Source organism: Mesoplodon bidens (assembly GCF_964165515.1).
Source record: "Mesoplodon bidens genome assembly, chromosome: 15".
NCBI lineage: Eukaryota > Metazoa > Chordata > Mammalia > Artiodactyla > Ziphiidae > Mesoplodon > Mesoplodon bidens.
In genome coordinates this window covers 37,668,124-37,683,894 of record NC_138171.1, presented here as the reverse complement: position 1 = coordinate 37,683,894, position 15,771 = coordinate 37,668,124, and the positions used below count along the sequence as shown (strand labels likewise).

General features: G+C 55.6%; 1 protein-coding gene across 6 annotated transcripts in view; it reads left to right on the top strand.

The window, feature by feature from the left end:
• MLXIPL (MLX interacting protein like) overlaps positions 1-15,771 on the top strand; it is a gene marked incomplete at its 5' end in the record, with an annotated part of 30,814 nt that overhangs the window by 7,551 nt on the left and 7,492 nt on the right. For 4 of the 6 annotated variants that reach the window (XM_081256306.1, XM_081256305.1, XM_081256304.1 and 1 more), the window contains 7 exons: positions 5,657-5,955; positions 9,913-10,019; positions 13,952-14,034; positions 14,199-14,288; positions 14,587-14,631; positions 15,163-15,364; positions 15,489-15,569. In XM_081256306.1, the coding sequence (XP_081112432.1) occupies positions 5,657-5,955; positions 9,913-10,019; positions 13,952-14,034; positions 14,199-14,288; positions 14,587-14,631; positions 15,163-15,364; positions 15,489-15,569 (907 nt within the window). Of the gene's footprint in view, positions 1-5,656; positions 5,956-9,912; positions 10,020-13,951; positions 14,035-14,198; positions 14,289-14,586; positions 14,632-15,162; positions 15,365-15,488; positions 15,570-15,771 lie in introns of those variants that run through there. The other 2 variants (XM_081256308.1, XM_081256307.1) reach the window with 2 other exon arrangements.

Here is a 15,771-nt window from a genome sequence, read left to right as displayed (position 1 = left end):
CAGACAGGGGAAATGACTTCCCAACTTGCTGCCGGTTAGACACACAGCCAAGACTCCTCTTTCTCACTCTCATCTACCTCTCCATCCTCTATTCCCTCAACTCACTCAACGATCTCTGCCCCTGCCAAATCCTCCTCTGGGCCTGATGCACCGTCGTTCTCCCCACCTCCTAGATGCCTGATGCACCCCCAGCCAAGGCAGGCTTCCGTGAGGCTGCATGTGCATGTGCAAACTGAGTCTCTCTTTTAAAAAACTTGTAAGTCTGACGTCCATATAGAAAGTGTACACATCGTAAGTATCCAGCTCAGTGAATACTCACAGTGAACACACCTGTTACCTGAACCCAGATAAAGAGACAAAATGTTAGCAGCCCCTTCTTGATCCCTTCTAGTCATCCCAAGGCTAAAACACAGCCTAAGACCAGAGATTAGCCCGTTTTGGAGCTTTATATAAATGAAACCTTACAGCATCCACACTTCCTTGTCAGGCTGCTTTTGCTCAACAGACTGTCAGTGAGATTCATCCATATGGTTGCATCTGGTGGTAGAGCGTTCGTCTCATTGCTGTGTTAAGATTCTGTAGTGTGTCTGTGCTGTGATATATTTATCCGTTCGCCTGTTGATAAACATTTGAGCTGTTTCCAATATTGAGCTAATAAGAATAATGCTGCTCTGAATACTCTTGTACATGTCTTTTGGTGCACATACATGCACGTTTCTGTGGAACTGCTGGGTCATAAGGTACGTGGATGTTCAGCTCTGGTAGATACTGACAAATAGTTTTCCAAAATAATTGTGCCAAGTCACACAGCGGTGGTGGCAGTGGATGGGGTTCTGTGCACACCACATCCTCACAAACAATTGCTAGTCCTTTTAATTTGAGAAAGTACGTATTTGTAAGGCAGGCTTCCATCAGATTGCCTGGGTTTGAATCCCATTCTCTTTTTAAAAATTTTTATTTTATTTATTTATGTTTTATGGCCGCACCACGTGGCATGTGAGATCTTAGTTCCCTGACCAGGGATCGAACCCGAGTCCCCCTGCAGTGGAAGTGCGGCGTCTTAACCACTAAACCACCAGGGAAGTCCTTCCCATTCTCTTTTTCCCTTGTGACCTTCAGCAAAGCCTGTTTCCTTGTCTACAAAATGGGTTGAAAGTCATGGGGCTGTTAGGAAGATTCCCTAGACTGAGTAGGTTAGGCTCCATAAACATTAACTACTTATAGTTAATTCTCACAACAACCCTCTGAATCACTTCCCTTCCTCAGTTTCCCCTTCCGTAAAATGGCAATAAAAATACGAACACACCCACACACACACACACAGTGGGGAGGATTATCAGTAAGTGAAATAATATATTAAATGCCTAATTTTTTTTTACTGAGATGTAATACACTTATTATCAAATTTACCCCTTTTCACTGGCTTTTAGTATTTCACAAAGTTGTGCAAACATCACCACTATATAATTCTAGAACATTTTCATCACCCCAAAAAGAAACCCCATACCCCTTGTAATCATTCCTCATTTTCCCACACCCAGCTAGTCTCAACCCCTGGCAGCTGCTAATCTACTTTCCATCTCTATGGATATTAAAAGTACCAAATCTTTGCTTTTCTATATGTTTTAACTTTCGCAAAAGTGAAATACCTAGCACTGGGACAGGCGCATAATATGCACTTAACAAATGTTATCTATGTGTGTGTATGTGGATGGATAGATGGATAGATAGATAGATAGACAGATGGATAGGTAGAGCACACTTAGTAGATAGATATAATATAAACTCATTCACTCAACAAATACCCATTTGCACTTGAGAGGAAAATGGTCCATTTAGAGAAGTAAGATGTGATTCTTGCTTTCAGGGAATTTGCCATCTAGTGGGAAGAGAGGTAGGTGCATGTGAACGCAGGGCAGAGTGAAATTACAGTTGTATCTGAACAAGATGCTAGAGGAGGAAGTGGCATCTAGGGTCCATCTAGGATGGGTAAGCTTTCCTGACGTCGAATGGCAGTCTGGGGGAGCAATCCTGAGAACTAAGGCTGGGAGACAGGGAGGGTTTGGTGTCAGGCAGGACCTCTGGGACGGCCACGTCTTCACACCCCAGTCAAGACCCCGTCCTACATCTCCACAGCTGTGAAGAAGACTTGTCTGTAGCGAGAGGTTATAAACACTGGGTGATACAGGCCAAATGGGAAAGGAGCGAAGGGGTGACCTGGGCTAGTGCACGCAAGTCTGCACTGTCATCTGGGCAAGGACACTCTGAACTGGCTATGCCCTTGGTCTATGGAGAGTGGCAGCCTCATAGGTGTAGGAAGCAGGACTTCCAAGTCAGATCTGCCTCTGCCTTTTCTCAGCTGGGGACCTCGAGCAACTGCTTCCCCTCTCTGAGCCTGTCTCTTCAACTGTAATATGAAACTAATAACACTTACTTCAGTAGCATTAGAGATGATGGTTCAAAAGTGTTGGACACAGTGCCTGGAATGAGGAATACATACTCCCTTAAATGGCCATACAGATAGGTTGGGGGAGGCTGGACAAAGTGAATGAAGCACACATTCAAGGCCTCAGGAAGGTTAAGGCATTTAGAACACTTTTAGTTTATTTATTTATTTATTTATTTATTTAGACTAGTGATGGATTGTATTTATTTATTTGTTTATTTATTGCCTGCATTAGATCTTCGTTGCTGTGCACAGGCTTTCTCTAGTTGTGGTGAGCGGGAGCTACTCTTCATTGCAGCGCGCAGGCTTCTCGTTGCAGTGGCTTCTCTTGTTGCAGAGCACGGGCTCTCGGTGCACAGGCTTCACTAGTTGCGGCGCATGGGCTCAGTAGTTGTGGCTCGTGGGCTCTAGAGTGCAGGCTCAGTAGTTGTGACACATGGGCTTAGTTGCTCCGCCACATGTGGGATCTTCCCGGACCAGGGATTGAACCCATGTCCCAGAACACTTTTTAAAATTTAGTAATTGATATACGTATTTTTTAAATTGAAGATGTCATCATGGGAGAAATGAGAATTTGTGGACTTCCTTTTATTACTCAGATAAGTGAGTTTATTATTTTTTTCCAAAATTCATTTGGGTAACTGTTTTTTTTTTTTTTTTTTTTGCGGTACGCGGGCCTCTCACTGTTGTGGCCTCTCCCCATTGCGGAGCACAGGCTCCGGACGCGCAGCCTCAGCGGCCATGGCTCACGGGCCCAGCCGCTCCACGGCATGTGGGATCTTCCCGGACACGAACCCGTGTCCCCTGCATCGGCAGGCAGACTCTTCAACCACTGCGCCACCAGGGGAGCCCTGGGTAACTGTTCTGTATTTTTTGTGTCATATTGTTTTTTTTTTAAATTGAAGTATAGTTGATTTACAGTGTTGTGTTAGTTTGTCAGGTGTACAGCTAAGTGATTCCATTTTTTATATATATATTCTTTATATATATATATTTTTTCATATATATATAATATATATTCTTTTTCGATTCTTTTCTATTATAGGTCATTACAAGATATTGAATATAGTTCCCTGTGCTATACAATAGGTCCTTCTTTATCTTGGACTTCCTTTTATTTGTTGTAGTGTTGTTTTGTTTTGAATTATGTGCAGAGGGATTGTCTTTTCAGTTCTTAAGCCTCCAAAGGTATTATCAGGCCCTCAGGAGGGCAGAAATGGGGTGCAGATGCCTGTGGAGGGTTAGGGCAAGGGGTGAGGGAGATAATCCACCCTACTGAGAACCAGCTCAAGGGAAAGTCTTTTGAACCACAGAACACAACTCTGAGATTTTCTCCTGGGGACAGGAGGCCTGAGGAGCCTGGGAGGGTGAGCTGGAATGCTAATAGCAGGGACGGAGAACCAAGGGTGGTTCAAGTTGCAGGACCCTAAGAAATCACTGAATTCAACTTCCCCATTTTACAGAGAGACAGATCCCCAGTAAGACAGAGACTTGCCCAGGGTCATTCACGGAATTAGTGGCAGAGCAGGATCAATTCAGGTGTCTGCTTAAGCCAGGGCCCTGGAAGCTAGGAGGCACCAAGGGAGAGGAGGCCCTGCTTCCTACTCCTACCTCCACAGTACGTTCCCCAAGTCCCTGGGTGCCCAGCATGGGGGCTCAGATACTCTAGGACGCAGTTCTGCCTCAGGGCCCGGAGGCCAGGGGAGAAGTCAGACAGGCACATGAGGGAAATCCACTGTGCCAAGGATCCCAAAAGGGCCACTTAGGGAGGGCCCTCTCTCCAGAGGAGGCAGGCTGAGGTGGGCACACGAGGAGCCCCAGAATTTGGGAGAGGTGGGCAGGGAGAATGAACCCCCTGCAGAGAGCAGCAGGGGGCAAGTGGAGCAGGGCAGCTGGGGCTCCTGGGAATGTGAGGTGACTGTTTGTCAGGGACAGAGGGAACCTGTCCAAGGGACGTGGTGTGTGGAAGCGCTGGCCTGTGACCAGCCTGGGTAACCATTTCAGCACCTCAAGCGGTCCCAGGGGCCCTCGGGGCACTGCCATTTGATTGTGGGGGCTGTGTGATCCTACCATGGGATGGAAGAAAGTGTGTGGGGGAATCTTTTCCAAGCCTTCAGCCCCCAAATGACCACTTCCTCCCCTTTCCCTCCTGTGACTTAACTAGGCCACACCCTCTGCAAAACTAAGGGAGGTTAACATTTGCCTCCAGCCCTCACCTGCCCCCACACCAGAGATAGCCCTGGGTGGGAAGGCCGGAATTCTTCTAGACCAGGCTTTGTGGCTGTCCCTCTGTAGATACGTGGGCCTGTTTCCACTCCTGTGGACTCTGGTGCCCCCTCTGATGTGGGGCAAGAACTCTTCCTCTAAGGATTGTTAAAGGCGCCAGTGAGGTGACAGGTGTGATTGTCTCAGACCGAACAGCCTAGTTTGTGTCCTCTGGGTGAGAAGAGGGCCTTCAGAAACAGGAACACAAGGTGGACCACTGGGTTGGTGAGAGGAGGGGGCCCAGAGCAGATGGCCTGCCTAGGGGATGTCCAGGGGAGGGTGACCAAGGCTCTGCCTTGCCAGCGATTACCCATCACCACTGGTAACGATCCTGCGTGGCCAAGCAGGATTCACGCTCATCTAACCCCCAGGACCTCTGTGCAGGTACAGTGATGATTATAATGGTAACTGGAGGTATTGAGACCTTCCTGTGGGTAGGCCACGCGAGACTTCTGAGAGGTGGGTGCTTCCAGCTGCGTGGAGCACTGAGAGGGGGTGAATGTGAGCCGGGAGATCAAAGAGAGCAGGGGGGCAGTAGTTAGGTGAGGGGCTTCACGGGAGGGCACCCCTGGGGGCAGGAATCCCTGGCACGGAGGCGCTTTCTGGCTCAGGTGTGAACGACTCTTCTTGAGACCCCTTTTGGGTGAAGTAGGGGCGGTTCCGCCAGGACTCCAAGTGGTCACAGCATAAGGAAAGACGGGAGGGGACATAGGGACCTCCTCCTCTTCCAAACTCTAGACCCGCGGGAGCTCCAGGCCAGCGTTCTCACACCTGGCGCATTGATTATGCTAATTTAAGCCAGCTCCGTCCACTCCCGCACGCCACGAGGCTCCGCCCCTTCGAGCGACCTATCGTGGTTGGAGGGCGGGGCTATGCTAATGAGCCGGCCTGGCCCCAAGGGCTGCGCGGCCAGCTGCACCTAGCCCAGGCGAGGCGGCAGCGGCTATGGCCACGGCCGGAGCGCTGGCGGGTCTGGTCGCGGGCTTGCAGGGCCCGCGGGTCGTCCCCAGCCCGGATTCGGACTCAGACACAGACTCGGAGGGCCCAAGTACCCGGCGCAGCGCAGGCGGGCTGCTCCGCTCGCAGGTCATCCACAGCGGTCACTTCATGGTGTCATCGCCGCACAGCGACTCGCTGACCCGGCGGCGCGACCAGGAGGGGCCCCTGGGGCTCGCCGACTTCGGGCCGCGCAGTATCGACCCCACACTCACCCGCCTCTTCGAGTGCATGAGCCTGGCCTACAGGTGAGGGGGGCTTCGGGGCCGACGACCTCGGCCCTCCATGGCGGGACCGCGCTCTGGGGCCCCGGACACCCCACCCGGCCCCCAGCCTTGGTCCCGGCTGCTCTCAGAGACTCCGGCCACATCCTGGATACCCTCCTCTCCCCAGCCCGGAGCGTCCTCTGACCCCGGCCCAGCCCACTGGCCCCCGACATGCTTGCGCGCCTCCTGGTTCCCATTCCTCAGCACCAAGACCCCTTCCCTAAGGCTGGGATCTCCTGCCCTCCACCTCGACCTCCGTAGGCCCACCGCGGGCCTCTCTCCCCCGTCCCGACCCCTCTGCCCCCAAAGAATGCCCCCCAGGGCATCCTTTGAGCTCCCAGGACCCTAGGCCATCCTAACATCCCCACCCTCCACTCCGGGGGCCACTCCACCGGACAACCTGCAGCTTCCGCTCCCAACGCGGCAGTCCCCGCTCAGGCCCGCTCTATTCTTGCACCCTCGCGATACACCTCGCGCCCATGATTGTCCCAATTCATAGACAACGTCGACTGAAACCCAGTCTCTCGTCCACCCTGCACCCCTCAATTGCTGGGACACCTGTTCTTGACCTGCTAGGTCGAGGTTGGCGGGAGAAGGGTGCCCCGGCCGGCCCAGAGGGGCGCAACTCTTAGTTTCCCAGCCGTGGTCCGGCAGGGGGTGTTGCAGGCCGCGCGGGGCTGGTCTCCAGGAGGCCTGGCCTCGCCCACCCGGGTCGCCACGCGAGGTTGAGCGCCTAACGTTGCCTGGAACCCCTGCTTGACGCGTCGCAGAGCATGCCGGCCGTGCCCGGCCCCAGCTCCACGCCTGTGTCCCAGGGGAGGGCGCGAACCGGGGTCCTGGCTCAGTGCCCCGGAGAGCAAAGTTCCCCGGAGCGGAGGGACCAGGATAAATTATCAACCGAGAACCGTAGGGGAGAAAGGGGGATCGGCCAGCCTTGATCTTTTCTCTGTGTAAATATTCCTCTTCCTCTGCGGCGCCTCCTCCTCTTCTGAGAACCGCTGGCTACAGACCTGCACTTGTTCTGACTGGGATCGAGAGCTGGGGTGGGGATTGTGGGGGGAGTGTTGCCCACCCCCCACTGTGGCGCCCAGCCTCAACTCCATTGGCTGGACGCTTTGTAACCTTGGCCCACACGCTCTGGCCCTGGGCCCAGGTCGTGTTGCAATCTGATCATCCAGAGCACCAGACCTGTGTGGAAAGTTCAAATTCCCATCCCTTTCCTCCCTCCCCTCCTCGGACATCAGGGGACCTCCTGGGACAGGGCATCTAAGGTCATGGTACACCAGATTTGGGCACCCCTGCTCCCCAGACTCCCCCAGGGTCCCCCTTTTCCCATCCATTCCCAACTTAAGCTTTCTGCTTTACATTACACACTGCTCTGCCTGGGCTGGCTCATGCCCCTATCCCAGACCACAGTGACCAAAAGGGGAGGTTCAGGGGAAATGGCAAGGCAGGGGGCGTTGCGCACTCCAAGAACCGCCCGCACTAGGAGGCTGACAGGAAGCTGATGTGACCCCATTCAGGGGCAGCTGGGGTAGAGAGGGCTGGGCTTTCTCCCTAAACCCCCAGAATATTCAACCTCTGTGGCCCGCCCCAGGTGGGGTCCTAAGTGCCAGGGATGTTAGTGGCTCAGTATCAGAGGAGTCTTTGAGTTCCCCCATAGAGGAAAAAGCTGAGGCTCAGACTGGGACAGTGTTTTAGCCCTTAAAGACCCCTAATTTTAGGGGTTCCTTGGAGGGGAGAGGATTGTGGAAGCTGGGGTATCCCAAGAGAGTAAAGAGATGGGCAGGGACAGCAAGGCAAGGAGTCCAGAGGTGCCAGGAAGAACTGGCCAGCTTGACCCGGAGGACAGCCTGCAGCTTGGCCCGTGTTCCGTGGTTCTGTGGGTGGAACCCTCAGGGAGGCAGGTTCTGGAAGTTCCAAGAAAACACTTGTTCATGGTCAGAGCTGACTAGCTATGGAAAGAATGGCCTCGGGAGTGAGGGGGAGCAAGCAGGACTCTAAGGAAATTTCCAGGGAAATTTCCACAAGGTAGATATGTGTGTGGGGGTGGGGGAGGGCGGGGTGTTCTGAGTTTTCTCCATCCCATCCCCAAGATTCCCAGAATTTCTATTGGTCATAAGAATTCCTTGAACCCTGGTCACAGGCTTTTGGCTCCCGGCTGGGCCCCTCTCCTCCCCTCTCAGCCAACAGGCCCAGCACAGACCAAATCCTTTCCTCCTGGGCGTGGATGTCACTGTCTCACCTCCCCCAGCCCTGCCTGGCTACCTCAGCAGGCAAATGGAGGAGGGAGGGCAGGCAGGCTGGGGGTAGGGCGCTGGGTGATCAGAGTGGACTGGGAGGTTGCTGGGATACAGGCTGGGGCAACAAACTCAGGAGTCCCCCCAGGTGCCACATAAGAAGCTGGCCCAGGAGGTATCAGAGTGCCCCTACCCCATGTGTCCCTATTAGACAGATGGTGTTTATCTGACTTAGGAGGGAAAGGGACCAGCCAGCAGACCTGGGTGCTTGGGCCATGTACTCTATTTGGGTAATGAGGCCTGTTGTGCCTGGGGGTAGCAGTCCCCCCCAACCCCAAAGCAAACACAGGAGCTTGGAGACCAGAGAGTAGAGGGGACCCAGTGACCCATGCACTCAAAGGGCTGCAGGAGCCAGACTGCCACCCACCTGCCCCTCACCCCCAGGAACTGGGAGAGGGCCCTGGAGAGAGCAGGCCTGGTGTTCTGAAAGACTAAGCCTTGGGGCCTCAGCCTTCCATGTGAGCAGGGGTTGGAGAAGCTGGGCCAGAGGGGACTCATGCATAACCCCAGCTTGTGAATCATGAGGAGCGAGGGAGGAGGGAAGAGGGAGGGACCAGCAGGGGTCTAAGACCCTGAACATCTTGGCCTCAGCTCCCCGGGGGTGGCAGACTCGGCCTGTGCCCATCAGGACCCTAAGAGTCAAGCCCCTCACCTGGTAGAGCCCTTCCGTCTCATGGATTTGATTGACTACTAGGGTTAGAGTCAGGGTCAGGGTTAGGGTCAATGTGCCCCCTGCCCATCACTCCACCATCCTAGCTGCCTTCCTTTGGGTGGGCCCTGGTGGCTATCATGTTGCGCACACCCCTGGGAAGGGGCGCACCTTCCAGGTCAGTACAGATTGCCATCCTGGGATTCTGGGCTGGGCAGACACCAGAAGGGCAGTGAAAAGGCTGTGGCTGGCTGCTTGGAGGCTGCCTCTGGTGAAGAGGCTCTGTCTCTACTCAGACAAACCTTACCCATCCCCTAGGCCTAAGGGGGCCAGTGAGGCTGGTGGAGAAAAAGCCACAGGTCCTGAGTGAGTCTCCATCATGTCATGTGACCTTGGGCATGTCCCCTTCATTTCTTTTTTTTTGCGGTACACGGGCCTCTCACTGTTGTGGCCTCTCCCGTTGTGGAGCACAGGCTCCGGATGCGCAGGCTCAGCGGCCATGGCTCACGGGTGCAGCCGCCCCGCGGCATATGGAATCCTCCCAGACCAGGGCACAAACCCGTGTCCCCTGCATCGGCAGGCAGACTCTCAACCACTGCGCCACCAGGGAAGCCCCCCATTCGTTTCTTGACCCTCAGTTTCCTTAAGTAAGAGACAGGCAAAAACCCTCCTTAGCCAGCCTATGAGATAGATGCCTGTGAGGCCAATGGGCATTGTCTTTCTGACACCTGAGCTGATAAACAGATTTCAGCAGGTCTCACCAAAGAACACAGAGGCCCCAAGTGGGGACCTGGGAGAGTATTTTAAAGGTCTGCCTCTCAGGGTAGGCATTTCAGGCAGATTAGAGTGAGGGGCAGGATTTGGGAGGGGTGTCCCTCAAGTTGCCCACCATAGATGAGTGCCTCGTGCATGGAAAGAAAGTGGAGCCAGCCCCCTCCAACCATCCCCTTTCTCCACGCCCCCCCTGACCCAGCCCTCTCCCTCTGACAGTGGCAAGCTGGTTTCTCCCAAGTGGAAGAATTTCAAAGGCCTCAAGCTGCTGTGCCGGGACAAGATCCGCCTCAACAACGCCATCTGGAGGGCCTGGTATATCCAGTGTGAGTGGGCACCACAGGCCCCAGCAGGAGGGCTGACAAAGGGGCTGCCCCAGAAACCCCCAGGGCCCTCAGGGCCAGCAACCACAGAGAGCTTTGGGGGAAGCCAGGTCCCCAGCATCAGGACCCCTCAACAGCTTCTAAACCCAGAGGGTCTTGGGGGATGTGTCCCAAAGGGTGCTCTCCACTGTGAAGTTGGACACAGCAGGGGTCACCCTTCGGAAGTCCTAAAGTGAGCTGAGATTTGGGGAACAGTTCAAGGCCCATTCTGCATCCCATTAGTGTAGTCAGGTGCCTCAAATGCCAGGGTAGAAAGAGGCATTCAGTACTATCCGGGCCAATCACACCGCTTTGCAAAGGGGAAACTCAGATCCTGGTGGGTCTCCACCAGCCTTCCATTGACGTCCTTAGCTTCCCCACCATGGAGATTTGGGGGGAGGGGGCCCAGAGAGGCCACGTGGAAGGGACTCTGGTCTTGGAGTCACCCAGAGCTGGTTTCCCACCCTGGCTCTGCCCCTTGCTGGCTGTGTGACTGCAGGCAAGTTGTCTAACCTCTCTGAACCCATTTTTTCATCTATGAAATGAGGCCAAGAGTCCTAACTTTGATGGCTGGCATGGGGATAACGGGTATGAACAGGGCTGGCACAAAGTTGGTGCTTAATAAATGATGGTTGAATCCGATATACCCTTGAGGAGGTCACGGTCATTCATTTGGGGATACAAAACCCACCTATGCCCCATGGCAGGGTAGCAGAGGCTGAGAGACCTGTGCTGGACCTTGTGCTGGACCTTGTCCAGCTCAGTAAGGTCCTCCTGTAGGATCAAAGGCTGCGCTGAGCTGGGAACACAGCGTAGGAGGGACCACACGGTATTCTCTGTAGTGGCCCCACTGGATTCCATTCAAGCAGAGAAAACAAGTGGGTTTTTTTGTTTTGTTTGTTTTTGGTTTCTATTCATCTTTGTGCCTGGCACTTTCCTGAATCATCTTATTTAAGGCTTCTTAGCAACCCTGGGAGATAGGTTTTATCACCCCCGTTTTATGGACGAGCAAGTGAGACCCAGAAGGCTAGTGACTTACTCAGGGTCACTGAGCATAAAAGGAGCAGAGAGCTATGACTGGCTGTGAATTCAGGGCTCTCCAACCCAGCCCAGCGCCCCTTCCACTGCTCCCAGCTGACTGGCTTCCAGCCCTCGCCTGAGAATGTTAAGGATGGGCCCTGCCCAAACCAGGAAGCTGATAGGCCAGGGGGAGAAGGTGTCTCTAACTCCCTCACCCTCCCACCCCACCCCGAGTTTTCACCCTCTACGCTTTCCCCTCAAAGCTGGATGGGGTGCAGACCCTTCTCTCTGCAGAAGAAATTTCTGATGCCACCCAGGGGTCCTCACCCAGCTTGTGGCACAAGTTGATGGAAGGACCCCAAGTTCTAAGTCAGAGGGGGGGGTTGAGTCAAGTTCTAGCACACCCTAGCTGTGTGACCTTGGGAAAGTTCCTAGCCTCCCCCAGTTGGTGCTTGCTCATCTGTAAAGTGGGAATCATAATAGACCCTATTGCTGAGGTTTGCTGTGAGTTTTCAGCGAGATAGATGGTCCACATCTCAGCGCAGGGCCTGAAACACACAAGGGCTCCCTGAAGGTGAGCTGCTGGGATTTACTACTATTATTGTGATAATAGCAACACCAGGCCTCTAACAAATGTCAGGATTCCTCCTCCCTGAACACGGAAGGTTTGCAGGGGGGCTTCAGGAAAGGGGGAGGAGTGGGATTGCTGGAGGGCTGCCTGGCTCCTCCCCCTCACGCCCCCACCCTTAGGCAGGCTCCTGGCCTCCAAGAGCCCTTCCTTTTCCACACCCCCAAGACATCTTGATTTCCTCTGATATCCCAGAGCACCTCTCATGAGCTGACTCTCCACCTTGCTTTAGCTCATGTGGTGTGTGTGCTTTCCTTGTCTCTCCCACTAAGCTGGGAGATTCATCCCCGATTCATTCATGGATCCCCTGTCTCAGCATCTATCCCAGCATAGGTGCAAGGGCCTAGGAGGCTGCATGAATGGATGAACTTATCATTGTTAAATAAAGCATGTCCCAGCTCTAAGAAGCCACATGACCCCTGCCCTTCTGTCCAGAGCACAGGGTTGCCAAGTGGGGAAGGGCAGAGCCTGACCAGGCCTGCTCAGCGCTGACTCTCTGGGGGCCCTGGGCAAGCCCAGTCTTTCCTGGTGCTCATATCCTCAACTAGGCAGCCAGAAACAGATACTCTGACATCCTCCTTGCTCTAACCCCCAGGAGTCCATGCAGCCTGGACTGCTGTGTGCCAAGCTCTGTGCCAGATGTAAGGATTTGGGGCTAAAGGGCACAGCTTCTGCCTTCACTCCCAACGGAGAGGCCAGCATGTAGAGAAATGGCCAAGGCAGGGTGGAAAGTGAGGCACATGGGACCATGGGGTTTCAGACAAGGGAAAGCTTCCTGGAACAGGGGCAGCCCTAGGCTATCCTGATGGGAGGGCAGATGTGATGAGGCAGAGGGAAGGGAAGGGGATTCTACGTAGAATAAAACCAGAGAGCTGTTGGGGGTGGGGGTGGGGGTTAGGGTCTGGCTTCAAGGTGGGGCATATGAAGGCGATGGAAAGGCAGGAGAAGCAGTGGGGCCAGTCCCGGAGGGCTTGGAAGCCAAGCTAAGGGGTGTGGGCTTTATCCTGGAGGTTCAGGGAGCCATGGAGGGGTTTAGGCCTGTACTGCCCTTTAGGAAGAATTGACTTGCCCGCATCAGGAAGATGGGCTGGAGAGCATGAGGCTGGAGTCAGGGAGGTCTAGGCAAGAAATGACACCAGACCAGGGGGAACAGTGAAAATACGCAGGGGAGGGGATGGTGGAAGAAATGCCACACACCCTTGGGATTGAGAGGGTTAGTCCATGGATTAGATGGGGACACTGGGCGAGGGTGGGGAGCTGGGAGAATGGGAGGCAGTGTTGGCAGTCCAGAGGAGGCTTGGGATTGGGAGGGAAGTTCCCAAACATCTGAGAGTGATGTTTTGAGACATCCTAGTGGAGGTTCCCCAGGCAGCTGGAAGATGGGTCTGAAACTGGAAAGGAGCAGGGTGAGAGAGGCTAGGGGGAGTGGGCCTGGCAGAAGGGCCAGTGAAAAGCGGTCAGGGAGATAGGAGAACAGAGGGAAGGTTCCCGGGGCTTAGGGAGGAGGAGGGTGCCCTACAGCCAAGGTCTCGGAGGACCGGACTGGGGAGGGCCAGAGCCTTGAGTTCAGGAGCTGGGCCGGCGGGGTGGGTGTGCGGGCAGCTGCTGAGGTTCCGGAGGTGACAGTGCAGCGGGGAGGGCAGAGGTGGATGTGGTGTGCCAGCGTCTGGGAGGAAAGCAGAGGGGTGGCGGGAAGCAACTCAGCTTGTTGGGAAGCAAAGGAAGGGGAAGGTTTGAGAGGTGAAGGAGAGCCTGGGATTTGTTTATAGGCCAAAAAGGAGCCTGGAGAGAGATGAGGGTTGAAGACAGGGATGGGAGTGGAGGAGGCAGAGAAAGGGCTCAGGCAGTGGCCTGAAGTGGGCCAGCGGTGGTTCTCTGGGATGGAATTGGGCATCCTGAAGCAGGGGACCAGGGCTCTGGACCTCTAGCCCGCCAGCCTGACCAGGACCTTCTTGGGGCAATTAACTTCGTGTGGCCCAACAATGCCATTCAGCAAGCATTGCCCGCACACCTACCAGGCTCCCAAGGGGGCAGATGGGGTGTGGGAGGTTTGTTTCACAGGGTCTCATAGAAGAGGGAGATCTGGGAGAGCTAGAGCAGGCAGCAAGGCTTCCTGGAGGAGGTGGCACTTAATCAGAGCATGGAAGGCCAAGCAGGCAGGATTTCATAGTGCGGCACTTGAGTCCCAGTCCCTCTGGAGTGGGAGATGAGGGAGCTGGACACCCCTGACCTGGCGCTCTTCTCTCAGATGTGGAGCGGAGGAAGAGCCCCGTGTGTGGCTTCGTGACCCCGCTGCAGGGGCCTGAGGCTGATGAGCACCGGAAACCGGAGGTAGCTGAGACCACGGGACCAACCACCTGCCGCCCCACCAAGCCAGGCCCCTGCTGCCCATCACTCCTCATGCTGAGCGGGAGGGGCTGGCCCAGAGGGAGACTGGGTGAGGGGTGGGGTCAGTGCCACCCCTCGCACTGAGTCCCCTATCCGGCCCTCCTCAGGCCGTCGTCTTGGAGGGGAATTACTGGAAGCGGCGCATCGAGGTGGTGATGCGCGAGTACCATAAGTGGCGCATCTACTACAAGAAGCGGGTCAGTGGGGGGCCCTTTCCCCTGCGACTTCTGGCCACGGCCTCTCTTGCAAGAGCCCCCGAGGGCTTCCCCCCAACCCCAAGCCCGACCCTGTCCTCCATTAAGACCGAGGCCGACAGCGCCACCCAGTGGCCACAGGGCCTCCTCGCAACCTCCTTACCTCCCAGGGCCAAAGAGCTTCCATGGGGAAGTGAGGGATCCGGTTGATCTAGGGGAGCTAGTGAGTACGGGAGGCCTTGGCGGGGAGCGATGGAGGAGCGGAAGGGGATCCAGTGTCCACCTTTGTGTGTTCCTGCAGCTCCGTAAGTCCAGCAGGGAAGGGGATCTCCTGGCCCCAAAGCAGGTGGGTGCTCCCTGGACCCAGAGAATGGATGCTTCCCTCTGGGTGCGCGAGGCAGTGGTGGTGGGGTGAGGGTGGGACGCGAGTGGAGCGGGTGTGTCCTCTGGTTGATTAATTGAGCTTTTCTCCTCTTGGGAAGGGCAACATTGGAGCGCAGTGGTGGGAAGACCCCAAGCCTTCTGGTTCACTAAGCAAGTGGTGGGGAAGCATGGGGGAACAGAAGGCTCTAAGAACTGGGGACCCAGGTAGGGAAAAGTGTAGGCGCAGGAAGGGACCCTCATCTCTTCAGCAGGCCACCCCAGCCTCTCTCCTGGGAGGAGCTGTTGGAGGCCAGTGGGGTGACCCTAGCCTTTCAGGCAGCAAACGGGGTCCACCGGAGAGAGGAGAGGAGGGGCTATATGCAGAGAGGCCCTCTGGGTGGCTGACCACTTCATCCCCCAGGCAGGGGCCGGTGGGAGGCCCCTGTGTCTCCGGACTGGGAAGGAGTAGGGCAGTGGAGCCCGCCTGGGGCTGCTGACAGCCCTGTCTCCTCAGGGGGAAGGGGGGTGGCAGCCACCGGAGCGATGGTGCGAGCAGCTCTTCACCAGCGTGGTGCCCGTCCTGCTGGCGGGCCCAGAGGAGGAGGCCGGCGGGCGGCAGCTTCTGGATCTCGATTGCTTTCTGTCCGACATCTCCGACACACTCTTCACCATGACTCAGCCTGGCCCTACACCCCTGCAGCTGCCCCCCGAGGACGGTGAGGGGCTGCGCCAGGAAAGGGAGGCCTAAGGGGATCCAGGCAGTCAAGGGAGGATGGCCGGGCGTGGGTGCCCCCACTCCGCCCTGCCCGATGCTGCTGACATCACCACTGCCCCCTCCAGCCTATGTCGGCAACGCTGACATGATCCAGCCGGACCTGACGCCTCTGCAGCCCAGCCTGGATGACTTCATGGAGATCTCAGGTGGGGCAGGCCCCTCCCCCTGGGTGAGTGGATGGTCAGGGTCAGTAGGAGGAAAGCCCCAGTACGCTTGAGACCTCAGGCCAGTCCCAGGCCCCTCTGGGAGGGCGGATGATCTGGGTGATTTCTCAGGGATCTTCCTGGTCTCCCCTTGTCTGGCCTTGGGATGCAGGTGCTGTGGCCCCAGGTGAGAGCAAGCCAGACA